This window comes from Drosophila willistoni, assembly GCF_018902025.1.
Source record: "Drosophila willistoni isolate 14030-0811.24 chromosome 2L unlocalized genomic scaffold, UCI_dwil_1.1 Seg196, whole genome shotgun sequence".
Lineage (NCBI taxonomy): Eukaryota > Metazoa > Arthropoda > Insecta > Diptera > Drosophilidae > Drosophila > Drosophila willistoni.
This window is the reverse complement of record NW_025814048.1, coordinates 6831481-6856571: the sequence shown is the minus strand read 5'-3', so window position 1 is coordinate 6856571 and position 25091 is coordinate 6831481. Positions and strand designations below refer to the sequence as shown.

Genomic DNA, 25091 nt, shown 5'->3' with positions numbered 1-25091 from the left:
TCCAACTTTGAAGCTTAAATACTTAACTAAATCTAACACTTTCTCAATCCCACCAAAGTACTATTTGCCATAACCCATATATGGCAATATTTCCTTTCTATTAAACCTTACTTTATAAATGATTTTGTCCAATGAATTTCGGAAACGGCCTTCAGAGAGGGAGTTTGCGTCATTGGAAAGCTCTTCAAAATTAATCAAGAGAAAGAAGAGGGAGACGAGAAATCAAATATGTATAATTAAGCGAGCTGAATGATGCTTTAGTTTATGGGTTTTATGTATACCCTTACCAAAATGTGCGACTTTCGAGTAAAATTAAGCCATTTGAACTACCAAAAACTTACCATGTATCCATTTGAAAACAAATTTATGAGAAATTCAAACAAACTAAAAATAAAGTGGCTAAATATTTAATAGAATTTTGTACTTACTAAAATTGTTAAATATTCTTATCAGAAAAACTGTTGATTCCAAACGGTGATATATAAAATTTATCACACAACATATTGTCATATATAAGAAAGGTTACATTAGTTTCGGGATTGAAATATTTTATATTGAATGTTATGGATACTTATTCAAAACTGCCAAATCGTGTGACTGTTGAATATCAATTTTTGACAGTTTGACATTATTTAGATTTTAAAGCTTTTTTTCTTATACACAGGTATATTATATTTAAACAGTATATTAGGCTTTTTTCTGAATTGCTTTTACGGAATTACGATTTTAGATGATACTAAACAACAGTGAAACATTTTTGTCTGTGTTTTTACATTGAAAAGAGTATTCAAACGTTGTCAATCTATTGCTAGTTTTTAAGTGCTTTCTGAGGGCGGAAAATGAGTTTCCAACGAAACGACATTTCTGAAGCTAAGCCCACACATCACAAAACTTAATGACAGATATTCATTTATGGCAATGACTTTGAGATACCCTCTGAAAATAAAATTATTGAATAAGTATTGGTTATTTATTTTGTGGGCAAATTGGATGTGAATTCCTGACGGATTAAGGGACAAAAGGCTAGGATTCTAGCAAATTTTAAATACATAATAAAAACTTAATTACTCGAAATCAAACAACAGACCATACTATGCTACGGCATTTCTTGAATATTTTCATTAAATACAGAACCTTTAAGCTAATTTTATTTGGCCTACATTGTCTGTTCTACAAGTTTTGAAAGTTTCAATTCACAGATTTAGTTTAGCAGTTAACAAATACTTATTAATTAAATAAAGTAATATGCAACTCTACCAAATTTCTAGAGGGTATAATTTAACGATGTGACAAAAATTAAGAGGGAATTAAATGGAAAGCCATAGAAACGCAATATTATATAGATATGCATATGTACATACATATACAATAAACAATATATTGACGAAATCTAAAGTACATATACGTATGTATCCACAATTGAAAACGATAACTCTAAATTCAACTCAGAAATAAAAAAAAACCTCTGTACATATATGTAAGAATGTTGTTTTCCAATTTCGAAAATACAGTAGAGTCCGGTTATAACGACGCTCAAGAAACCGACGATTTTCGTCGTTGTATTAGGAAGACGTACTAACCGGAGGCACTTTCATATAAGTTTGTATTGGGACCAACCAATCACTCATCGAACTTTACGGACGGACGTTATAAGCGAACGGACGGACGTTATAAGCGGAGTCGTTAAATACTGACTCTACTGTATTTTTTTCTGCGCATTTGTTAAGGGTTCAAAAACTGACGACATTGTTGTGTTATTGTTGGAGAACTTTTGACCTGAGCAAGCGCATGGGATTCAAAAGAGAAATTGCACTTATCTCGGATTAATCTCGCTCTTAGCTTAATTCTCTCTCTCTCTTTCGTTGAAAATAAAATAGAACTAAAAGGTTATTGCGCTTTCAGTTTGCACGCAAACGCAAAACAAGAAAGTTAAAATAATATTTGAAAACGCTGAGGAGACATCCTTTTATTTTATTATTCTTATTTTTGAGTATCAAAATCTGGTATAAAAATCAGAACGTTAACAGGTTATTAAATCAAGAGAAGCCGATATTTAAAACCCTTAATGTAAATGTATACATTTTTTAATTCATTTCCAAAATTTTATATTAATTTTGATCATATATAACACATAGTAGAAAGTATTTCCGACAAGCTTAAATGAGCAGGATTGAACCACAAAATTATATACATTCATCATGGGAACTATCGGTAACAAGTTCTAGACCAAGGACGTTTATTATTTTTTATAATACATTTGTTAAACGTTTCAATTGTTAAACCATTACACGTAAAAACGGAGCGTCGTCTAATAAGAATATTCGGTCGAACAAAGAGAAAGTCATCAAATTTTTTCCCATTTTACAGAACTGTCAAAATGGGCTGCGCCACGACAAGCGTTAAGATTATCTCGATTATCATAAATGCGGTTTATGTGGTAAGTTTTCTAAATAATGTATAAAGATCAAGGAAATCAGGCAACACTTGATTTCATATTAAGGGCATCAAACATAAAGTTTTGAAAACATTTTAGTCAGGGTTAAATTTTAAATATTTTTACGTTTTGTCACACCTGAATGAATGTCACTTCAAAATATAGATGGTGATTGGTGGTTACCATGGCAAATATATAAACTAGTGCATGTTGGCAATATGCGGTTAGCCTGGCCGGGAGGAAGTGCTTTAACCCAATTTGATACCAAATTGTTAGTTCGTTCCCCTAAAATAAGAAGGAATAAGGGAGAACAATGATGATGTCATGTCACTTACTTTCTGGTTTATAGTTTGACCTATATACTCATAAGGAAAGGAAAGCCATTCACATACATATACAATTCTGATTACTTGAGGGTGTGTTTTTATGTGTGCACAAATCCAGTGCTTTCCAATTGCATCAAAAAGGCTATGAGCAAGCAGACAAAAGCAAAATTCATCAATGGACGGAAATGATTATATGATATGATTAAATAAATTGCAGTTGCAACTTATGAATAAGCTACATATATCCCTTGACTTTAAAGTTTACTCTTTACAAAAATAATCCAAACTCAAATCATTTGATTCACTTCACAAATCGCAATAATTTTTATAGATCAATCATCAAAGAAATTTAGTTTTTTCTTTGTATGTTCCTGTTTAACTAAAGATTAAGCTGCTTCTCAGGGTTACAAAGGACGATTATACCAATATAAGAAAAATCAAAAACTTTCAATAAATATTTTTATTTAGATTTAATTTCTTTTTTATAGCTTTCAGCCCTAGTGGCCATTGGTTGGATTGCCTTTAATGCTGATTTGATGAGCAAGGATTTTGTTAATTTCACTTTCACAACCTGTTCAATCATTGTCTTGTTCGCCTTACTCTGTATATTTGCAGCAATATGTGAATCCGCAGTGCTAACTAAAACGGTAGGTAAAAATGTGGATAATGTGTCCAACTAACAAATGGTTAACTGATTTAACTATCCTCCTCTATCTCGTAGAGTGCTATATTTATTCTGGTTCTAATTATAATACAAATTGCCTGCACTTATTGGGTGCCTCATCTGCATAAGTTTAGGAATCCTTATATGGCCTGGCAGACCAGCGATATGGATATTCTGCAGCAGACATTTAAATGCTGTGGCAAGATTGGTGCTATGGATTATGTAGAACTAAATGAAATGGTTCCACTCAGTTGTTATCTGAATTTCCAACGGACTTCCGATAACCTCTTCGATAAGGGCTGCAATGCGAAGATTTCAAGTTTTTATGAGAACGAAAAAGAACATCTTTTTGTTGTCTCATGTTTATTGATAGCCTCCGAAGTAAGTTAACTGGCAACCTTTTTGACCAAATGTATAAATATATAATAATTACAATCTCTTTTCAGATAATTCGCTGTGCCTTTGCGGCAATTTTGGTCCTTCGTTTTAACAAAAAGCAACGGTCGATGAAATGCTAAATGGGCCAAGGACCTTACCAAGTGCTGGCCTAAGTACCAAATGTTTCAAAAACTTTTAGTCTTTGAGTCGAGCGAAAACACTTTTCAAAATTATATGCCTTAAAATATATAATAAATAAATGAAAAATCATTTCTAAAAAGATGAAGTTCGTTACCAAATAAATTATATCAATTGACTGAAAAATTTGAAATCATTTTAAGAATTTTTGGCGCTGTAAAGGATAACTTCTTTTTAGTCTTCTACTAGCATATACAGGGTCATTAACAGTGACTTACTAGTGGTTTGCTAGCTCGTGGGAAAAAGGACTAGAACGAAGAATTGGGAGTTCAGAAGCCACTTAAAGCATAATTAACATGTTTTTATTCCTTATTTAAAAATGGTTTTATATATCGTTTTACTGGCAAGTTGGGTTTCGAATTTGAGCTTTACTCACAACAAGTTGAGTCATTTTATAGAGCTCTTTTATTTATTTAGGTATTTTTTTGACTCTTTTATTTAATTCAGTTATCTATTCACACAAATTCATTCGAGCATTGAATGAATGCATGAGTTCAAGAGTACCAAATCAGCAATTGTATTTATTCTATAAATTTATGTTTTATGTTGTCCCATTTATTCACAAATTTTTCTAAAAGGTTTTATTTTAAAGAAACATGAGTCAAATATTTATAAAAGAACATTTTTTTCGGTTTGAAATAAAAATTCAAAACAAAAATAAAATCTTTTGCCTTACTTGACTCTAGTTCCTGATATTGACGAAATGTAGAGTTCTGAAATGAAATTTGTAAGTTTTATTTATTTATAATTTTGGCGATATAACGAGAGGACGGTTCTACCAGTACATCAAAATAATAGTTTTTATATTTAAAAATAAAATCATTTTGTGCATCTGATGATTTTCTAGTGTTTAACGCACTAGATTTCTACGAAATTGACTTCAATTCTATGGAAAGCACTATCAACGAAATGTAATAAGTATATGTAAGTATCAGGAAAAATATTAAACCGCAAATTGACTTTTTCTCAGTACTATTAGTATTCTTAGAAAATTGCTATCAACAGCAGATGCTTTGTGGCAGCAACTCATTAAAAAATTTCCATATTTTTCGTATAGTTTTCAATTATTCCTATTAAGGAATATCAATAGCAGCCAATTAAGAATTTAATTTGCTGACGTGCCGTGAATTTTGGGGTATAAGCCGCTTCAGCAATTGAGTTCCTGACATGGAAATGTTTTAAAAAAACATATCTTTATATATTTTTAGGAAATTTTTCACTATCTAAATATGTATATCTATATAAATATATATATATATATACATAAATAGAGTAATTTTTGGTATGGAGATAGGGGACGTAATATGCTTGAGAAAACATCTAGGCAAACACTAATTTTTGATATATGGATGTACCTACATACATACATACATTTAGTTATATATTTTTAAATGAGAACCCCCAGCAATATTTTTAAAAGTACGCAAAATTAAAACAAAAAAAAATATTTTTAAAAAATAAGAACAAATAGTGAGCTTAAGTCAGGTACATTGAACACTCGATTAACGAACATTACACAAAACAAACAAATATTTTGAGGATAAAAATTGCTTTACGAACAAATTTCCCCCAAAAACTTTGGAAACTTTATGTGTAAGTGAAATTTATATCCATATTTAGCAAGAAAACAAGGGAAACCCCGAATATATATTACATTTCTGTCCAGTGTGACCGTTTTAGCATTCCTTGTAATTATTTTGCATGTATTTAGCTTAAAACGTTGTGGTATCGTATAACGAAGAAGATGCTGCAACGAATTGTGCTTGATAACCGAAGGTCCACTGTAAATATATGTATCTATATAAACGAATAGAAATATATGTAATAAAGATTAATCACAGAAAATATATTCTTGAATTAATTATTTTCATAAAACTTTTATTTGACAGAGATTGAACTCTTTTCCTGAAAGGCTAACATCGTCAAGACATTAAAAGGTTTCCACTGCCTTTTGTGGGCAGAAAAACAAGTTATCAACAAAACGTCATATCTGTATCAATACCTTAATAAAAACAGAATATTTTGCTCCTAATATAAGAGACTTTCTATAAAACTAATACCAAACAGTGTCGATTTCATCAATTAGGTAATTTGTAAAAGATTTTTTTTTGAAAACTGAAACTCAATATTAACAATTGAAAAAAAATCTCTTAGTAGCATTTTCCAAAAGAAAAAACAATAAAAAAATTGGTGTTCAAATTTCGAAATATTTGTTTTATTTCGGCGCATTCTCTTGGGGTATAAAAACTGACGTCATTGTTGTTGTTGCGCCTTGAGAACTGTTGACCTGAGCAAGCGCATGGGATTCAAAAGAGAGCTTATGTTTGTTTTGGCCTACTCTCAATGGCATTCTCGCTCTCAATTTGTTTCATGCTCTCTCTCTATCTCTCATTTCTCTCCCCTCCAAAATAAATAAAGAGAAAAACAAAAACAAAAATGCTTTCCCGCTTTCAGTTTGCACGCGAACGCAGAACGAGAAAGTTCAAATAAATTTGAAAACCTAAAAATCGGTTGAACGAGAGGCCATATTTAACGGAAATTTATTATTGTTATTTTTGAAAATAAACATCTCGGAAAAAGTCAAAAGGTTAACATACTTTAATGTGATTGAATCAACAACAGAAGCAGCTAATTAAGTGCCTGCATTTTGTGTAATCAATTTTTCTTTATGACTTTTATTTAATTTTTTGTGTGTTTTTTTAACAGATCTCTCAAAATGGGCTGCGCCACGACAAGCGTTAAGATTACCTCGATTATAATGAATGCCATTTTGGCGGTAAGTTTTCCATATAATATACGAAATGTATAAAGCAAATTGTAATTCGAGTATATTTTAAAAACAAGACAAAACAGGCAGCAAATGATGTCATATAGCACTTCAAACAAAAACGCAACCAAAATTTTTTTAAATTAGTTCATTTCAAAGTGAATAGACCAGAAAACATATATACTCTATAAAATGTGTATATATGTTTAGGTGCAGGCCTTGCAAGTTTAGTGAAAATATATTCACTTGTCCTTGTTAAACTTTAAATATTCTTAATAATAATAAATTTTGTCACTTGTCATTTTCACATCACACCTGAATGAATGTCACTTCAAAATATACATGGTGAGAGAATTGTTGGTGGTTACCATGACAAACATATGTATATGCGGTTAGCCTGGCCGGGAGGAAGTGCTTTAACCCAATTTGATACCAAATTGTTAGTTCGTTCCCCTAAAATAAGAAGGAATAAGGGAGAACAATGATGATGTCATACATTCAGTTACTTACTTTCTGGTTTATAGTTTGACCTATATACTCTTAAGGAAAGAACAGCCATACGACATACACACATACATATACAATACTGATTACTTGAGGGTGTGTTTTTATGTGTGCACAAATCCAGGGCTTTCCAATTGCATCAAAAAGACTATGAGCAAGCAGACAAAAGCAAAATTCATCATTGACAGGAAATGATTATACTATTCCATATATCATTTTAAATGTTAATTGCCCCACAAATGAATTGCAGTTGCATCATATGAATAAGCTATATACTATAATTCTGCACTTGGAAAATTTATTCTTAAGTGTAATATATCCAATATAGACATTTTATTGCCGGGTATTATTGTGGTTTTCGTGGTTTTTGTGGTTCAGTTTCATCAGTATTTACTTTAGTTTTGACTTTGTTTCGGATATGGGGTTGAAGTTAAGTAGCTATGGTAATAACAAATTAGGAGTTGAACTATATATAAATAGATGCATTTGATGTATCGTAACTTTTGTATATTTTTCTTCTCATAACCAATATGAAGCTCTAAACAATTTGTAAAATTGGTTTTCGAAATTCCTTTCATGTTTTATTATACTAAATATCATAGGAACCAATTCGAACCTATGATATTTCGTATATCCTAACAACCAATAACAAAGCATTTAGAAAATTCCGAAAAACCAATATTACAAATTGTTTCTAGATTGCTTTGGATCTTTATCCATAGATAGAGGGTTTTTGATAGAAGTAAACTCATTTACTCATTATGAAACAGTTCTTATAAATTTAACTAAACTAAACTTCGTTTGGGTCTCATGAGCATTAAACTAAGTAAAATTGTTCTAAAAAACTTTTAGGATTTTATCTTAAGGAAGTACATTAAATTAGATTTAGTTGTTTATTAAAGTTCTAAAAAAAAACTTGTGTATTGAGTCATTTTAATTCAAAAAGGCATTTAATTTATGACATTTTATTTCGCTAAGTGTAATAATACTCAATTGCCTTTGTTTGTATTATAGTTTTTGGCCTTTGGGGCCATTGGCTGGATTGCTTTCAATGCCGATTCGGAGAGCGAGGAATTTGTCATAGCCTCCTACATTGCCTGTTCAATCATTGTTATATTCGCCTTTCTTGGTATATTTGCGGCCATAAGGGAATCCGTGGTGCTGACTGCAACGGTGAGTCAAAATATTGATGCCAATTAACAAGTGATCATATATTAATGGTTTCCTTTGTATCCTTTGTTTAGAGTGCCGTTTTCCTTTTAGTTCTGGCCATACCACAAATTGTCAGTACTTGTCTGGTGCTTCATGGTCATGAGTTGAAGAATGCTCAACAGATTGTCGATGTGGCCTGGCAGGCCAACAATATGGACGGATTGCAACAGAAATATGAGTGTTGTGGCAAATACAGTGCCCAGGATTACATACATCTCAATCAATTGATTCCACCCAGTTGTTACAAGGATTTGCAACAGACCTCGGATCATCTCTATATCGAAGGCTGCATTGAGAATATTCAGAGTTTCTATGAGAATGACAAACAACGTTTTATTATTGTCTCTTGGGTGTTGGTGGCCTTCGAGGTAAGTCACTTGGACACCCCCTTTTTTGGGCACAGTTTATTAATATATTATGATGGAATAATTTAATTCATTTTCCAGCTGATTTGCTGTGCCTTGGCCGTATTTTTGGCCATCAGTTTTCGCAATAAGCAACGGCGGATGCAATTTTAAATGAGTCAATAACCTTAACCAGTGCTGGCTTAAGTACAAAATGTTTAAAGACTTTTAGTATTTGAGTCTCCGAAAAGTATTTCTCGAAATGACATTTTTTAAAATTAATAATCAAATGGGAAAATCATTTTTCAAGAGAGTCATCAAAATGCCTATTACTATTAACTGCAATTATAATTATAATCTATAGTTAATTTATGTATAACTATAATTATTTTTTAAATACCTAATAAAAAACGAACTTCATTTTGTGTATGTGCGTGTCTCCAAAAATATATTTGAACAAATTTTTGTTTACTTATGCAAAAGACCAAAGACTGACGAGCCTTCTGGATTATGAATTTCGACAAAGCTTTTAATGGCTTACAAAAATTTTTGTTTGTCTAGGCCCATTATAAATAGAAAAAGCACCATCGGTCCATGGGCAAAGGCGCAAGAAAGGGAAAATAATCATATCACAGTGACAGTGGCAAGAAATTTGTATAACTAACAGGGGTTAACATAAAAGAATAAAGAAGCCATTGCATACTTTTCGGCAAATGTGTTTTCGATGTAAATGTTTATTTCTTGTATTGTATTTTAGCAAGGAATCGATTCACAAATGATCTTAACAAAGCTTTTAACTTAATGATAAAGTAAATTTACTAGGCACATCTTCTCGTGCTCACAAAGATATAGTGGGGAAATCAGGAAAATTTGCTCTCAAGGGTATGCAATAGTTTAAAAAAGTATCAATTATTTGCAACAAAATTATAAGTTTTCATTTGCAAAAAGGTCAAAACCAAAATCTTGTGTAGAACCAAAATTTTCTTTTCCGTTTCGTTTTTATTCACAGACTATTTTAAAAAACGAATGCTTGTACTGCCCTTTGCATACTTTTGGGAGCAAATTTAGCTTGATGCAACAAAAATTACAAGAATTCAATGTCTGAAATTGTATAAAAGAATTTCCATGAAACATAGAACAATCATATACAAATTCTATTTATCAAATTGTTATATTTTAATGAAATCCGTCTACCCCTGTTTTTGTTTGATAATTTTATATTAGGTCTCTGCCTGGTCATATGGTAATATATTTTGCATGCTAAGCAACTTGTTGATCATCTGTTTTGTTTTGGATTTCAATTCTAATTAATTTGCCAGTTGCGTATAATGAAAGAAAATTCCTTCACATACTAAAACAACCAAAAAAGTGACGTCAGTTCCTCTGATTTCCTACTCACATCTGTTGTTATCCTTCTGTCAGTTATCTTAGCCATTACCGCAGTTTATTTATTATTGTTGGTGTTAGTGGATTTTTTTTGCTGGTATTATTATTTTTGTGGCGCACTTTATCAATGGAAAAGCTCAATGCATAGTAGTAGACAAGGCAATGGAGAGAAAGCTCTCATGTGACATCATACCACCCAATATGAATGGCCCAGTGGGTGAACACCTAACTAAAGTGGAACATGGAGAACGAGCCACAACAAAGTGAAACCCACCAAATTGCCATGCCATGCCTTGCCTTTGCTTGCCTTGCCCTTTCTATAGGCGGCGCCATAATTTCAAAATGAAATGCGTTGCGTTCGTTAGTCGCTCGTCAACGTTTATGGCACAAGGGCTGGCATTCCATTCAATGCTTAGGACTATAGACAATATTCTGATAAAATATTCTCACTTACTCAAGGATACGTCGAAACGAAAAGAAACGCAACGCAACTAAACTAAACAATTATTTTACAGCGTAATTAAATTGGTTTATTGATTGAAAATTTCTAAAATAGTATATTTTTTTCATTTGATTTGTTTTTTAAACATGGCTTGTCGTTTATCATTTCTAAAAGTCTTGCTTATCATATTAAATGTGCTACTCTCGGTGCGTATACGTAATATTTGAAATTTTCATTTATAATTTATTAAATAACTTTTATTATATTCTCAGCTAATTGGTGTCTCATTAATTGCTTTATCCGTATATGAGTTGAATAGCTCAACGCCTGGCACATTCGAACATATAGCCATTATAGTACAGATCTTTGTCGGCTCATTTGTGGTATTGACATCGTTTTTGGGCTGTTTTGCTGCTGGTCGCGTTTCCCTAGGCTTGGTCTGGAGTGTAAGTTAAAAGTCAATGCGAAAAATATGATGGTCAGGATATATATAAATATATGTTTCTTTCATTTGATCAGTATGTCATTTGCCTATTGATCTTGCTCTGCTTGCAAGTGTATATCATAGTGGCGGCTCATTCCACAAATTATGTAGATCGTGCCAGAAATGATTTCTTAGCCCTATGGTCGGATCCCAGACGCAGTAGCGAACGATTGTCCTACATTGAGCAAAAGGTGAGTGACAGTTGGTAAATTTCCTAGAGTATGTTTACTTTACTCTGTTTATCTTTCATTTTAGTATTCCTGCTGCGGTCAGGGTGGTCCTCAGGACTATATACTTCTGGGTGGTGGCATTCCAATTAATTGCTTTGAAAATCTGGAACGTCAGCAGAATAAACTCTTTAGCAATGGTTGCCTGGAGGCTGTTCAGGCCCATGCCACCGATAATGTAATCAATGGACTAATTATCAAATGGCTTCTCCTCATCGTGGAAGTAAGTTTCATAATCATTATACATATATCGAGTATATAGAATTAGATAAAATCATAACATAATTTATAGATGGCTTAAGTAGTCAAGGTCAATGGGAGACTAGAAATAGATTGTATTAATAATATTTTATTTTCCATTTTTTATTCGCAGCTTGCCTCTTTGGGTGCCGCCACATACTTGGGCATCACAGTGCGCAACAAATTGCGTCGCGAGAGATTCTAAAAAAGGTTTAACCCAACTCCCACTCCCCCACCCCGCATTAAGCACCACACCAGACAATTTCTCACTCAGTTAGTTAATTGTAATGTAGCATCACCAAGTTTCAATTGAGAAAATAAATGATCAGTAACCAAAAAAAATAAAAACACCTTAAATTAATTTGGCCAGATGGAAAACTAATTCAACCATATACTCGCAATGACCAGGGAGACAGTAGCGGATTTAATATTAAATGTGACTATTATGGTTTTTTGATTTGTTTTAGCAAGTAATTGAAGTAATACTAAAATCGGCAAGATAATGTTTTTTCCCTGAAAATTTGAATTTGTTAAACAATTTCTTAAGAAATCATAACTTTTGGTTTATTTTGTTAGAAATAAGTACTTGCTTTAAGGCTTTATTATTTTAAATAAATTCTATTATGACAAGCAGCATAATTTTATTAATTTAAAGAAGTTGGATAACAATAATTTGTAGAATTTATGAAATGACCTTTTATACTGTAAGTTAGAAGTTTTATTTATATGTGTTCTTTTGATGTTAAAGTTCAAAAAAGTATGCAAAATTTTGAAAAATAATTTGAAAGTTGATAAACTGTTTCTATGTATATTTCTTTCTCGATTCTAAATTTCTAAATTCATAAACATTTCTTTCTAACGAAACTTGTATTAATTAGCTTTTCTTGAAGATATATATTTCACAATTTTTAGCATTGGAAAAAAATTTACTGTGGCTTTTTTCAGATGTTAAGTCCTCGTGTACTTAGACTTCCGTTTCACTTTAAGTGAATAACAATATTTTTCAATTCGATATCCAAAAGGGTTGTTGTTTAAGATTAAACATCGTGGTCAGCTGAAATGGCTTCATCAAATCAGATTGTCCAAAGAATTATACAAAACGAAACATAAACAAAAATAAGTCATAATGATTCATATGGCAAGTATTGCTTAAAACCACACAAACATGCATCCGCAATTGTCGCCTCGAGCCTAGAGTCTAAGTGTTGATTTATATACACAACACTTGTTTAAATAAAATCAGTTCACATTTTGAATTCAACGAATAGAGATTGGGTTATTTTCCTTCTCTCGAAATCCCTATTCAGTTGTATTGTAACGTTATAATTAAAGTTAATTAGAAAATCGAGATTGCCAAATCGTACTTCAAATTTGATCACAAATCTCTATACTTTTAAGGATAGATATCTATGTATTTATTTATGTGCATTGTTATTTGCATTTAGTTTAGTTTAAATAATTTCAATTTGCCCTCCAGTTGTTAAAAGAAAATCCGCTACTGTTTTGTGTTTTAATAATATTGTGTTTGTTATTTTTTTTGCTATTTTTCTTTCGGCATTTTCCAAACTATATAAGATATATGTGTAGGTATATGTACTTTACTCTCACATCAGATCAGAGATGTGTCTACATATTTCTGGCCATTAAAGAGGCATATAAAAATACGTACCACTATATATCCACAAGGCCTGTCGCTCGACGGGAGATGGAGATGCTGTTTTGGCCCGATGTTTGGCTGGCCGTCTCTTGAGTAATGACCGGCGGACGGGCTGGCCGAGACCAAACCGAAGACGGGCGGCCACTCAACGGATTTGTAAACATTTTCACGGAGCTGATTGTCGTTTTTTTTTTTCAAATTTGTATTTTCTTTTATTTTTTTCTTGACTGAGACTCTCTCACTCTCTGTTGGCCATCAGACGCCACCGAAAACATTAACAGTTTGGGTCACGAGAAGCGTGCGTCGGACATTCCCGCGTTTGTGCCGTTAAATGTGTTGAATATATTTAATTCATAAAAAATATATATACAAAAAAAAAAACAAAAACACTTAATATTAAAAATTATATTAATTAAAATATCCTTTAGTTTGCATTATGCCAACAATACGAGTTTGCCTGCAATGGACTTCAGTTGTGTTTAGTTTAGTCACTTTGGTAAGATTCATTCAAGTGCATACTCGGCGTATGAGTGATTTATGTTTATGACTAATGAAAACGACTTTTGATATATGTGTATTTGGCAATTAAATCTTACTTTGACATTCGCCTGTAAGATCGTCACATTTATGTACAATATATGGCCAATTTGGCAGCAAACAAACATTCCAAATTCCCAACTTTTAACCAGACAAGATGTCACAATTCACAATTTCAATATTCAATATTTGCCAGAAAAAAAAACAAGCTAAAAATGTTGCGTTTGCCATTTAAAAATACAAGCAAAAGTAATTTAATTTATTTTTATATTTCACATTTTGTTGTTGTTGTTATTATGGATACGAACGGATGACGTTGCCTTTGAAGCGGTTTTTCTCGGTTCATTTTTGTCTTTTTATAGACCATTAACAAAATAATTTGAGTTTAATTTTTGTTTTTTTTTCTTTCGTTTTTGGATTATTTAGATACTCGGCATCCTGGCCGCCCTAGCGGGTGTCTATGAATTGCAGAAGTTTGATGAGGGTTCGACTGAGCACTTGGAAAAGTATATACAACTGGGCATCGCTGGCACATTGATTGTGACCTCTCTGATCGGTTGTCTGGGTGCCTTTTTGGGTTCCATAAAGGTTATGGTTGTGGTAAGTAACTAATTAACTGAATAATTGACATTAACTTTAAAATTAAAAATTGGTTTTTATTCTTTTAGCATTTGATATTTTTGCTAATCTTGATTGGAGCTCACATTTGGCGTTTGGCCCATTACAATGAATCGAAACAATTGGATGCCACAGAGGTTTATGTGATGGCCCTTTGGATGGAGGAATTGGTTCATCCAGGAGCAATGCAGACACTTCAGCGTACTGTAAGTAATATGTTTGAACCATTTAAGAGGAAGATTATGCTTTTGTTTGGCTTGTAGTACGAATGCTGTGGCGATAAGGGAGCTGCGGACTATAACAGTCTGAGCATTGCAGTGCCATCCAGTTGTTTCCATGTCCAAGAAGGTCTCCATGCATTGTATCCCTATAGTGAGGGTTGTATGGCAGCTGTTAAGCGAGCCTATCTTCAAATTTATCGCTATGAAAAATGGGCACATTGTGGTCTCATAATCTATGAGGTGAGTAAATGGAATAATTTGTTATATCTACTTAATATTAATGATTAAGCATATCAATCATCCTTTTGTACAATCACACAAGTTTGTAGTAATCAGTTAACGAAGTATCCCGATTTTAAAGTCCAAAACTTGTTAAAGAAATAAACTGACAGGAAAACTATCATTCAAACTATTTCGAAACATAGATCTCATGAAGATATTCATTAAAATTTGTCGGCATAAATAATTCATCATTATTAATATTTAAGTTTTGTAGAGGATATTATAATTGTTCGATTTCGACTAGACAAAACTATGTACAGTTGGACTCCGATTATCAGGGCTCCCATTAACCGGACACCCCTTTATTACGGGATGAAGTTGAGTTTGTTCCATAGTCACTGTTAACATAAAATATATTATAATATAGTACGAAATACGTGGAAATTTTGCTTTCGATTTTCCGGGCTTTTCGATTTTCCGTGATGGATCTGGTCCGACCGTCCCGGATAGTCAGGGTACTATATTTTGGATGTAGCTGACATACCGATCGAAAAACCTACTTTACGAGATATAAATTAGTAAATATTAAACATAAAGTCTGCTGTAAAAAGAGAAATTTCTCATAATATTCTATATTATGATCTCAAAAAATACAAAAATATTTGGCAAACTAGCAGTCTTAGTTAGATTTGTTGTCTAAATAGTCAAGTTCAAAAAGCAAATGAACAACGAGAACCCCAGGCCGGTATATGGATGTAAAGCTTATGCAAAAAAGTAGGGCTTTGATAGTTTACAAGAAAAAACTTAACTAATTAATTTAGAAAACCAAACCTTATTGAAATTTATGCAGGGTACAAGGGTAATTAGTAGAGTGCATTTGTATTAGTTTAAGTGAAATATTTTCCACTGCATAGTATAATAATATTCGCTTGAACTAATGTGTAATGTTATGAAGAATATATTTCAGTGTTATTTAAATAATTAATTCAAAAATAATAATAAACTTTAACTAGCCATTAAATACGATTGTAAATAGTCTATAATCAATGAAAAATCGTAAACTACCTCAACATTAATTGCCATACCTTATATTTATCTATTTTTAATCAAGTTTAGTCAATTGTTTACATTATTCTCTCATTGTTTTTTTGCTTACAGATACTGGGCATTATATTAGGCATCACATTGAGCTGCCAATTGACCAACAAAACACGTCGCTACAACTACTGAACCCAACCTAGATCGATAAAATTTATGCGAATGCATTTCTTTAAATAAACTTTATACAAATTTGCTAGCTTAAATGAAATTAAACATTTTGCAATAGCTGAGCTCGTGAGCCGGCTATATGATTGGCACGCGGTTCACGCCTCACACCTGGTGGCACCTGTCGACGGATGCGCTGACGCTGTTTCAGCTTATACAGTAGCCAACTGAGGGCAATCGTTTGCACGAGTATGAAGATCTGTAAAAGATAATGGTAGATTAATGATTTAAGAAACTCTGCTGTCAAATGCCTACCTCAAGGCCAACAATGGACCACATAAAGACTTTATCACGTTGCTGTACATATTGCTGGCTATTAGTCAAAGTCTCCAGGCAGCCATGTGGATAGATTATCTGCCTATCGGAGACAGTGTCATTGGCATCATTATAAGGTTGATAGCGATAGCAACTTGCTGGGATCAGTAAATGTAAATTTTTATAATCATCAGCATTGTTGTAGCCGCAACAATGATGACTACTTTCATATAGCTGCATGGTTTCCGAATCGTTTTGTTTGCTGAGACCATGCCAGGCCAATTCCAATTGATGCCACGGACTAACAGAGTGGCGCTTAAGTGGTGAATAGCCATAATTATGCAGCTGCAGATACTCCACGCCCAGAATAATCAAGATGAACAAGGTGAACTGAAAATTAAAAGAGTGTATACAAAGTGCTAAATGTCTGTGATAAATGGCTACTCACTATAATATTAACACTCAGAAGATTACAGACCAGACCATAGCACCCAAAAATCACTATAATGCAAATAGTGCCACCTAAAACTAAACTTTCCACAAAATATGTATGTTCCGGTGTATTTGGCTCAGCCATTTCTAAGCCCAAATCTGCTGCAGATATAATGCCAATTGCCAGCAACTGAAACGAAGAGGATTATATGGATTAGATTGGGCAAGCAAATATGAATTAAATTTATAATTTACCATATATAGCAGATTGGAGAGTAATCCGGTGCACTTGATTGTGTTGTAGCAGCCGATCATTTTGCAAATAATGCAATCTTGACTGAGCTGCTGTGATTTAAAAGAAATTGCACTGATCTTTTGTGAAATGGCCAAAGATAACCCCCAAGCATAAGTGATAAGACAAAGAGAGAGATGCTGCAGCATATCAACATGACCTTCTTTTTTTGTCTAGTTAAAAATTGTTAAATTTATTGAAGAGGGTGCTCTATATAAACATGTTCAAAAGTAGTAAGTACATTATAGCTACTTAACTTTCTATATATATATATATATATATATATATATATATATTTCCACATATATATAACTATATATGTTTTGTATGTATATATTCCTAATAATTATGACATAGACATAGCACATAGAGTTCTATCAAGTCGCAATGCATTCAATGGGAAATGCATTCAAAGTAAAAATGTTTTATAAACAATTCTTGTGGGTGTTTTTCGGTGTGGGTGTCGTTGTGAGTGTGTATGTGTGTGGGTGTGTGTGTTTGGGTTTAAAAAACAACGAGTGGCATTCGTCAGACAATTTCAATAAATATCACATTATGTTAAAGAGAGAGATATATATGTAGAAATGTTTTTGCTAAGGTTAACGGCAGGCATAAGCATTTTGGTCATCTACAAGCGCCATGGCAATGGTATTAGGCCCCATTTCTGTGTTATATCCTTGAAATCGCATTGCATGCTTAGCACCACTTTCTCCACCTTCTGACTACGTGTATTTGTGGCCGACTTCAGGGTAAGGCAAAGTTTTGTATCTCTATGCGAAATTTGTTGTGTCTACAACACAAATGAGGAAAAGTAAATATTAGTCTACAATTTGTATTTTTAATATAATCGATACTTACATCCATATCGTAGCTCCAGAATTGACTTGGTTCGCTGGCGCATTGTGTCAGCATTATATTAGATGTGGTGGCATTTCGATTCTTGAGCAGCTTTATGACACCCTGCTTGGGCGGACGATAGGTAAGACAGACATTGTCATTGGTCATAATCTGCCCTTTGGGTGTAATAACAAACATATCCATGGTCTGGGCGTGCGAGGTGCAATCGCCGACGGTTACCGGCTGCAGGGAGGAACGTGGCACATCATCTCTGAGCGGACGTAGACACTTGTCCCGCTCCAAATCAATTAGAGATGTAAATTCAGCTGCCTTGTTGTCAATCTCATCAAAAGCTCGACTCCATTCGCGGGACAGAGCCCTTCCGGGCAAGTTTTTCATGTGCCTGCTATAGGCCTGGGCACATTCCGTCTCACCATCCAGCCATATGATTTTGCCAAAGAAACGATCAGGTGCCGGGAAGAAATGCTCTGGCCAAATGTGCTCCAAATACCATGAAAATGGTTTACACTTCAGTTTCTCACGCAGAGCCACACGTTCGGTTACATTAATCTTATCCTTGGCACCCAGCGTCAGTCCCGAGGTATAGAGCATAACAAAGTATTGCCAATCATCCATCCAAACGCTGGCAGCACGAGCTAAATTATTGGTCAGAACCTCACTCATTCCTCCAGGGAATGTGTAAGGGGTACTGCTACGAAAGACATGACCTACATGAGAGCACGGGCTTATCTCTATTCTGCCGCCGCATTGCCAGATCCGGAATGACATTTCAACATTTTCGCCACCCCAGACACGCATTTCGCTGTCATAGGAGCCCATCTCGTAGAAGTATTTGCGATCAATGGCAAAGAGGCCACCAGCCATTCCTGGTGTAGCTATGGGAGCTGTTAAATCCTTGACACTACTTTCTGTGGTCGATCTCTTCCTCTCCGAGGAGAACCAACGGAAACTCAATTGCCAATTAAAGGCTCCCCAATGGTTCTCAAAGGTTTTTGTATAGCTGAAATTGTCATCCGAGATTATATCGATGACGGGGCAGATGACAACTTGGCGTGACTCCCTAATCCGCGCCAGCAAAGGCTCTAGCCAGCCGCGTGAGCATTCGCAGTGGGCATCCAAGAAGGTAAGCACATCACCACGTGCATGCTGAGCACCCATTAGACGGGCAGGAACTAAACCACTGCGCTCCTTCATGCGATACAGACGTGTAGGCACCGCCAGAACTTTAATATAACTCTCCAATTGACGCTTTAGATAGGCTAGAAGGTGAGAGAAAGATTTCAATTACAATTCGATTGAAATTGGAGTTTGTCTTCAGGTCACTCACTGCGATCGCTGGCATCATCCACCAATATAATTTCCTTGAGCAGATGTTTTGGTGAACGATTTATCACACTCGTTATGGTTCTCAATAGCACCGACCAGGCCTCATTGTGGAATACAATGATCACTGATGTGTTGGGCAAATTTTTGGTATATTTTCGGTCGCGGCATCTGCAAATCGAAATCAAAACAAAATGTTTAATTAAAAGAAACACATCATCAATATCTTTGCTACCCACTCTGGTGTCCGATAGTCCTTGAGCGTACGATTGAGTGGTATCCGATCACTGGCCAGCAAATTGAAGCTGTTCAAGCGAAAGAAACGCTGCATACGAAAACGATCTCGAGGCGGCACCACAACGGGACGGCCATCGGCTCCCTCATTTTCAATGGGCTTGAACTGGTTAATGTTGTAATCGTCTGCAAATGAATTCGTTTCGATTTTGGTGGTGTCATTGAATGATGGCGGGGCTGCTACTCACCTGCAGTCATGTTGCCGAAGATGTCTCCCTTGCCAATATAATGAGCCACAATGTTTTTACGCGGCCACAGTGAGCGACGTTTGGGCGCTGGCTTTGGATGACTATGCACGAAATCGTCAAGACGAGGGCAAGTGATCCACAAAGAGCAAGCAACAAAAGATATATATGACAATGGTGAATAATAAAATATATAGGTAAATATACATTTTTAGCATTTTACAATAGACTTGGCAAGAGGCGAAGCGTATACGAGGTAAACAAATAAGAAGAAATGCCCAAACGCATAAAATAAAAACAAAAAAAAATAAATTAAATGCAAAGTGGTTTAAATCAAAATCAAAAGCCGAGGCCAGGGCCGGTCTATGCACTGCACCCTCAAGCCTAAGTTAAAGAAGAAGATACCCTTGGATCGTCACTGGAAAGTTACATTGCACTTTCAGTTAGAGTATTTAATCACAATGTTTAAGATATTAGACTTAAAATAATTGAAAACCGATTAGAACTTGTTCTAGAAGGTAGTTTTCAACTAGTAGAGCAAATTCTTTAACAATATTATCAAATAATAGCTAAGTTCTATAAGAATACATATCCTTATAGTAAGGATACATGGGTCTTAGAATTAAAACAGTTTGATTTATAAAAATCTGTTTCAAGGGTTCTTTAAACACGTCAAAATCTATTTCGAAGTTTTTACCTAAATCTGTTTTAAGTTAATTTCTTTATTTCACAATTGACTGAAATCATCTTTCAATAAAGTACTACAAATTCTATAAGCATTTATCTATTCTTTAACACGAATTACCATTAAAGAATCGATTTTGCCATATAAAATATATATTCATATGAACCATGACATATTTTCGATGACTTTTAAACCGTTTACAGCTTTTTAACGACTTTGAGTTTAGTTATTATTTGCATTCTTAGCTTTATTTCCGTTTTGCAAACGCTTAATTTATAATTAAGAAATGGTAAGCCAAATGTAAATACATTTAGCACCATTAAAAAAAACAATCGGCAAGTTTATGTATACGTCACTTAGTTAATGAGATTCTGAAGACTAAAACACGTTTTTGTGGTTGGGCTGAGAGAAGACTATAAATTTTTGAATAGCAAGTCATCAATAAAATCAAATACTCCATGAAGGGACGAGGTAATGCGCTCCTGGGCTTTCATGCAAGTCACTCGAGTGTGGCAACATCAAAAAGGCACTTGCAACATAGACACAACATCACTTGAACGAGGGACAGACATGGCCTAAAGGAAATTATGCAATGCCAAACTGAAGAAGAGTCACATCAGAGTGGTTTCTGTTTCTTTAGTTTTTTGATGTGTTAGAAGTAAGATACCTAATCACTATCATGGCCCATACATACGCATACATACACATTTTTATTATCTTTTTTGGTTCTTACTCACCTTTGCTGTGGGTCCGTGTTCTGTATGCTTGCCACATATAAATTTATGCTAATTGCAAACATGAAGAATGCAAAGAACAGCAAAAACAGATAGAGAAGCCAGAGCTTCTTTAGTTTCTGAAAGGGCAAGCCCATCGTCGGTCTTTAACTAACTCGATAATGTATATATAATATTTTGGTCTGAACTTCGCTTGGTGGCTATTGACCCGACGTATTGGGCCCGATTGGGATCTGGTCTGTACGCCAGCTCTGTTTAACGGCAACTAAACCAGATATTGCTATTAGTTGTTGTTTTTGTTACTTCTCCGGGCTGCTAGGTTGTTGGAGGAAAAAAACAATTGCCAGCTTTCAAATACGCGCGTTGCAAATTGTGTCAAATATTCCTAATGAATACATATCGCTTGTTTCGTTTGTCGTTACGGGGGCGGTGGGTTGAAGCGGGGAATGGCAGGTGCGCGGCAAGCCAAACTATTGTTTACTTTGCAATAATCCAAATAAATAACAACATTCTTTTCTTCTTACTTTCACCAAAACAAAACTAAAACAATTGTTATCGATAGGCAAGCAGATAACAGTGTTGGTTAATCGCTGGTGACTAAAAGCCGTTCACACTGTCTGCTACTAGTGACTGCGTTTCTTTCACGTACTTCCGAGGCGTCTCTCCATTAATATTATTTCATAAATAAATACAAAGGAAAACATAAATATTTATTATTTAAGGTTTAATACTATTTTTTTGATTTATTTTGTAAACGGTTGTTCGTGATTAAACTATTCAAAATGTTTTTTAAAAAATGCAAACGGAAAACAGCCGATGAAAAGGTCCATCGCTAACTTATTACTACAGCTGTTGACCGATAAGTTGGCGGTTTGTTATTGCCTATCGAAATTATTTAAAATTTCATTAAAACTCTGCCATCAGCCTGGTTTGTAAATGTATTTTGTACAGCTTCTAATACTGTTGGAAATTGCATTAGCTATTTATTTCTAACGATAAAGACGTCTACGCTCGGCATTCTGCAATGTTATGGCCAATAAACCAGCCACAATTACGGTTAGTAGCTAAAAAAAACAAGAATTAAAAATCAATTTTTTCTAGATAAACAAATGAGTTTATTTAAACTCACCTCCAGCCCTACAATTGACCAATCTGTGATACGCTCATAACGTGTACCCTTCACAAAGGCAGCACCCAACTGTTGATTACAGCCCACGGTATAAAGATCGGTGACAATGGTAGAATTTTGATTGTAATAGCAACTAGAAGGTATAGTCAATCCACTGTCAGGATAATTAACAGATCCAGTCATGCCACAGCAATGATACTAAAATAGGGAAATATTATAAAATGAATGCATTTGTGGGAAAGTGTGACTTACCTTGATCTCATAATAGGACATACTACCCCTTTGATAAAGTTGATTTTGCCAGGCATTGTTTATAGTCTCATTGGCCAGGAGTTGAAAGTTGATTGGCTGAGCGAATATCACAGTGACTTGTCCACAGATCAGGGCCAATAAAATTGCACAATACTTTCAAAGAAAAAACATTGAAGTGAATTCAAAATAAACACAAATATGTATTTTTCAAAACTTACAACCCATGTCAATCGTATGCTTTCCCTTAAGGCTGCTATGCATCCGAAAATAGTGCCACCAAAGATTAAAACCCCCAGGACAATGCCCAAAATACAGGGTACTCGTATGGCCAGACTATGACTAAAGCTTATCAAGGCATAAGAGCAAGCGGCTATGGACAGAGCGCCAAGTACCTACGAAAGAGCGGGGGAGAGCGTGTGGAGTGAAGTAAATTAATATATATACTATATTTATTTTTTATAAATTTCGCGTATCAGCCAGGGATTTGTTATTGTTTGATAAGAATGCTCACACAGCAAAGGAAGTCCAAAATAAATGAGGAGATTTTTAATGTTTTTGTGCCGCAACTCATTTTCGACTGCAACGTTACGTTTCGACCACTCTCAGTGCTTTCAGTTAACTATTGAAACTTGGCAAAAACAAAAAAACATTGAAATGACAACAAGCTACCCGAAAAGACCATTGGAGCTAAGGCAGCTGACTGATAAGATTTGCCGGCCATGCTGGGAACAGTTTTTTCGATTCAAATAAATGAGAGTCAACCATCTGAATATGAATACATGTTTCGAATACGATTGTAATTCTCTCACCCACCCGTGTACTTAATTAGGCAACTTGTTTGATAAGCACTCGAGCCGAGCCATCAATAAATGCATGTTTCCACATACATATATACTTACAGATATATGTATATAGGTAGGGTTCATCAGTGTGAAGGAAACCCCCCTTCAAAACAGATAATGTGGCAAACTATCTAAACATAGTCTTTTGGGATGGATTTTTTTTTTTGGTTGGAAATTTTTTGAACACAAAATATACCGATCAAATTGACTGAATACTGTGTATACTTACATATGAAACTAAAAAACTTTAAATACTTAGTATTACAAACGCGTCTTTACCGCAAAATATGAACACATTTTTAACTACTTGTAAATAATTGAATACATATGTATTGTTAAATCACTGGAAAAACTAAAACAAAAATAACACAAACTGAGTAACATTGTGACTGCTCATTTGAAAGATTGAACACAAACTATTATTGTTAAAAGATAATACTATATAATAGCTTAATTAAATAGCTTTTCAAAATGTTTTAATGAGAAAAGAAATGTCTCTATAATGCTAATGACTGTGCTATAAATATGTATAAGATCTGTATCTATATATCTTTATTCTATAAGATCTTTAATGTTAGCTATTACTTTATAAATATAGCTACAAATATAAAATAAGTTAATAAAAACAAACTAGTCTTATACATACAGTGCTATCATATTTATAACCCACTTTTAAACGAAAAAAAACACATTGGAAAAATAATTAGTTTAATATTTAAATTCTGAATAAAAATCAAGTTTTTCACTTAAGTTTAAGTTTTAATGTAGTTAAACATAATTTCAAGAAACCGTAGTTGTTATAAGTTTTTTATACCCTTGTTTTTTTTTAAAATTGAATAATAATTATAATTCTATATATTAATTTTTCACTTTGTTAATTATGCATGTTTATACAGACAGAGGTAATATACAAATCATAGGAAATATATTACTCCTAAAAACCTAAAAAGACTTGGAGTCCCTAGTAAAACTCAACGTATAGTTTCTAATCTACGATGAGTCATTCTTCAAAAATATTCTTTCTGACTGTTTACTTTGTGGTCAAAAGGCAGCTCGATATACTAGAATCCTAAACTATGTGGGTTTAACAGTTTTAAATTAATAAAGTCAAACATTAAAAATATTATAAAAATATAGTTTTTATAATTTAAATTTCTAATATGAATCTGTATAGTTTTAGAGAATATTATGTAAAAATTTCAGATAAATTGCAGACAAATTACCAATTTGAAGTTTGAAGAAAAAAAGACTCACATACTATAAAAGCAGTGTGTGTGTCTTTTTTTAAATTTTTTTATTGTACGGCTTATGTAATTTTTTTAAAATGTTTACCCTAAGCTCAAAATTAACTGTACCGAACCTTTTAGGAATTCTTTCTTGAATTTCACACATGAATCATGGAGCAGAGTTTATTATAATTATTTTTTTATGTTATCATAATGAATACAATCAATATCATGAATACATTATTAACTGCTATAAATTTGTTAAAAATTACTTCAAATGATTATATAATATTGGACAAAATTGGTTGGGAAAATACTAAATACAAGATTCTAGTTGTATACGCATAAAAATATTATTGAAATTTTAGTTAATAAATATGATTATTTGACTAGGTTCTCTTTAGATTTTTGGGTAAGTAAAAGTTATTTCATGAAAAAGTCCATCCTCATATTTCAC

General features: G+C 33.6%; 7 protein-coding genes across 8 annotated transcripts; 4 read left to right on the top strand and 3 right to left on the bottom strand.

The window, feature by feature from the left end:
- The first annotated feature begins 1974 nt into the window (after positions 1-1974).
- Positions 1975-4126, top strand: LOC111519847 (protein late bloomer-like). Of its 2 annotated transcripts, none has more exons than XM_023182088.2 (5): positions 1975-2067; positions 2368-2437; positions 3249-3407; positions 3482-3805; positions 3871-4126. In XM_023182088.2, exons 2-5 carry the CDS (start codon positions 2378-2380, stop codon positions 3940-3942), a joined length of 615 nt encoding a protein of 204 aa, XP_023037856.1. In that variant the 5' UTR covers positions 1975-2067; positions 2368-2377; the 3' UTR covers positions 3943-4126. The 2 variants fall into 2 exon arrangements, with proteins under 2 accessions (XP_023037856.1, XP_046866144.1); XM_047010188.1 differs by having other exon boundaries at positions 1978-2027.
- Positions 4127-6471: 2345 nt separating this feature from the next.
- Positions 6472-9251, top strand: LOC6640449 (protein late bloomer). The gene is made up of 5 exons (XM_002063131.4): positions 6472-6587; positions 6707-6776; positions 8286-8444; positions 8516-8851; positions 8930-9251. Exons 2-5 carry the CDS (start codon positions 6717-6719, stop codon positions 8999-9001), a joined length of 627 nt encoding a protein of 208 aa, XP_002063167.1. The 5' UTR covers positions 6472-6587; positions 6707-6716; the 3' UTR covers positions 9002-9251.
- A 1324-nt stretch (positions 9252-10575) lies between these two features.
- On the top strand, positions 10576-12236 carry LOC6640450 (protein late bloomer). Its single transcript, XM_002063132.4, has 5 exons — positions 10576-10861; positions 10928-11101; positions 11175-11330; positions 11395-11589; positions 11740-12236. Exons 1-5 carry the CDS (start codon positions 10802-10804, stop codon positions 11809-11811), a joined length of 657 nt encoding a protein of 218 aa, XP_002063168.1. The 5' UTR covers positions 10576-10801; the 3' UTR covers positions 11812-12236.
- A 1397-nt stretch (positions 12237-13633) lies between these two features.
- Positions 13634-16165, top strand: LOC6640451 (protein late bloomer). Its single transcript, XM_002063133.2, has 5 exons — positions 13634-13759; positions 14227-14400; positions 14469-14624; positions 14682-14879; positions 16020-16165. The coding sequence occupies exons 1-5, from the start codon at positions 13700-13702 to the stop codon at positions 16089-16091; spliced, it is 660 nt and encodes a 219-aa protein (XP_002063169.1). The 5' UTR covers positions 13634-13699; the 3' UTR covers positions 16092-16165.
- Positions 16164-17129, bottom strand: LOC6640452 (protein late bloomer). Its single transcript, XM_002063134.3, has 4 exons — positions 17070-17129; positions 16831-17004; positions 16383-16772; positions 16164-16326 (listed from the first exon to the last, which is right to left on the bottom strand). The coding sequence occupies exons 1-4, from the start codon at positions 17127-17129 to the stop codon at positions 16171-16173; spliced, it is 780 nt and encodes a 259-aa protein (XP_002063170.1). The 3' UTR covers positions 16164-16170.
- Positions 17130-17481: 352 nt separating this feature from the next.
- LOC6640118 (polypeptide N-acetylgalactosaminyltransferase 3) lies at positions 17482-21727 on the bottom strand. The gene is made up of 6 exons (XM_002063135.4): positions 21189-21727; positions 19770-19870; positions 19527-19707; positions 19292-19458; positions 17965-19223; positions 17482-17896 (listed from the first exon to the last, which is right to left on the bottom strand). Exons 1-6 carry the CDS (start codon positions 21320-21322, stop codon positions 17735-17737), a joined length of 2004 nt encoding a protein of 667 aa, XP_002063171.1. The 5' UTR covers positions 21323-21727; the 3' UTR covers positions 17482-17734.
- Positions 21728-22105: 378 nt separating this feature from the next.
- Positions 22106-23177, bottom strand: LOC6640119 (protein late bloomer). The gene is made up of 5 exons (XM_002063136.4): positions 23078-23177; positions 22785-22958; positions 22567-22719; positions 22315-22512; positions 22106-22249 (listed from the first exon to the last, which is right to left on the bottom strand). Exons 1-5 carry the CDS (start codon positions 23135-23137, stop codon positions 22175-22177), a joined length of 660 nt encoding a protein of 219 aa, XP_002063172.1. The 5' UTR covers positions 23138-23177; the 3' UTR covers positions 22106-22174.
- Positions 23178-25091: the final 1914 nt, after the last annotated feature.

What these genes read in the sequence shown, in the direction of transcription:
- LOC111519847 (XM_023182088.2), top strand. Translation starts at nt 2,378, where the DNA reads ATGGGCTGCGCCACGACAAGCGTTAAGATTATCTCGATTATCATAAAT. An exon ending in TCATAAATGCGGTTTATGTG is followed by an intron (nt 2,438 to 3,248) that starts GTAAGTTTTCTA and finishes TCTTTTTTATAG; the next exon opens with CTTTCAGCCCTAGTGGCCAT. An exon ending in CCGCAGTGCTAACTAAAACG is followed by an intron (nt 3,408 to 3,481) that starts GTAGGTAAAAAT and finishes TCTATCTCGTAG; the next exon opens with AGTGCTATATTTATTCTGGT.
- LOC6640449 (XM_002063131.4), top strand. Translation starts at nt 6,717, where the DNA reads ATGGGCTGCGCCACGACAAGCGTTAAGATTACCTCGATTATAATGAAT. An exon ending in TAATGAATGCCATTTTGGCG is followed by an intron (nt 6,777 to 8,285) that starts GTAAGTTTTCCA and finishes TTTGTATTATAG; the next exon opens with TTTTTGGCCTTTGGGGCCAT. An exon ending in GGGTGTTGGTGGCCTTCGAG is followed by an intron (nt 8,852 to 8,929) that starts GTAAGTCACTTG and finishes TTCATTTTCCAG; the next exon opens with CTGATTTGCTGTGCCTTGGC.
- LOC6640450 (XM_002063132.4), top strand. Translation starts at nt 10,802, where the DNA reads ATGGCTTGTCGTTTATCATTTCTAAAAGTCTTGCTTATCATATTAAAT. An exon ending in TGTCCTACATTGAGCAAAAG is followed by an intron (nt 11,331 to 11,394) that starts GTGAGTGACAGT and finishes CTTTCATTTTAG; the next exon opens with TATTCCTGCTGCGGTCAGGG. An exon ending in GGCTTCTCCTCATCGTGGAA is followed by an intron (nt 11,590 to 11,739) that starts GTAAGTTTCATA and finishes TTTTATTCGCAG; the next exon opens with CTTGCCTCTTTGGGTGCCGC.
- LOC6640451 (XM_002063133.2), top strand. Translation starts at nt 13,700, where the DNA reads ATGCCAACAATACGAGTTTGCCTGCAATGGACTTCAGTTGTGTTTAGT. An exon ending in TGTTTAGTTTAGTCACTTTG is followed by an intron (nt 13,760 to 14,226) that starts GTAAGATTCATT and finishes TGGATTATTTAG; the next exon opens with ATACTCGGCATCCTGGCCGC. An exon ending in TGCAGACACTTCAGCGTACT is followed by an intron (nt 14,625 to 14,681) that starts GTAAGTAATATG and finishes TTTGGCTTGTAG; the next exon opens with TACGAATGCTGTGGCGATAA.
- LOC6640452 (XM_002063134.3), bottom strand. Translation starts at nt 17,129, where the DNA reads ATGATCGGCTGCTACAACACAATCAAGTGCACCGGATTACTCTCCAAT. An exon ending in TCTCCAATCTGCTATATATG is followed by an intron (nt 17,005 to 17,069) that starts GTAAATTATAAA and finishes TCTTCGTTTCAG; the next exon opens with TTGCTGGCAATTGGCATTAT. An exon ending in GGTCCATTGTTGGCCTTGAG is followed by an intron (nt 16,327 to 16,382) that starts GTAGGCATTTGA and finishes TATCTTTTACAG; the next exon opens with ATCTTCATACTCGTGCAAAC.
- LOC6640118 (XM_002063135.4), bottom strand. Translation starts at nt 21,322, where the DNA reads ATGGGCTTGCCCTTTCAGAAACTAAAGAAGCTCTGGCTTCTCTATCTG. An exon ending in CTTCGGCAACATGACTGCAG is followed by an intron (nt 19,708 to 19,769) that starts GTGAGTAGCAGC and finishes ATTCATTTGCAG; the next exon opens with ACGATTACAACATTAACCAG. An exon ending in GGATGATGCCAGCGATCGCA is followed by an intron (nt 19,224 to 19,291) that starts GTGAGTGACCTG and finishes CTCACCTTCTAG; the next exon opens with CCTATCTAAAGCGTCAATTG.
- LOC6640119 (XM_002063136.4), bottom strand. Translation starts at nt 23,137, where the DNA reads ATGAGTTGCGGCACAAAAACATTAAAAATCTCCTCATTTATTTTGGAC. An exon ending in TTTTGGACTTCCTTTGCTGT is followed by an intron (nt 22,959 to 23,077) that starts GTGAGCATTCTT and finishes GCTCTTTCGTAG; the next exon opens with GTACTTGGCGCTCTGTCCAT. An exon ending in GGTCAATTGTAGGGCTGGAG is followed by an intron (nt 22,250 to 22,314) that starts GTGAGTTTAAAT and finishes TGTTTTTTTTAG; the next exon opens with CTACTAACCGTAATTGTGGC.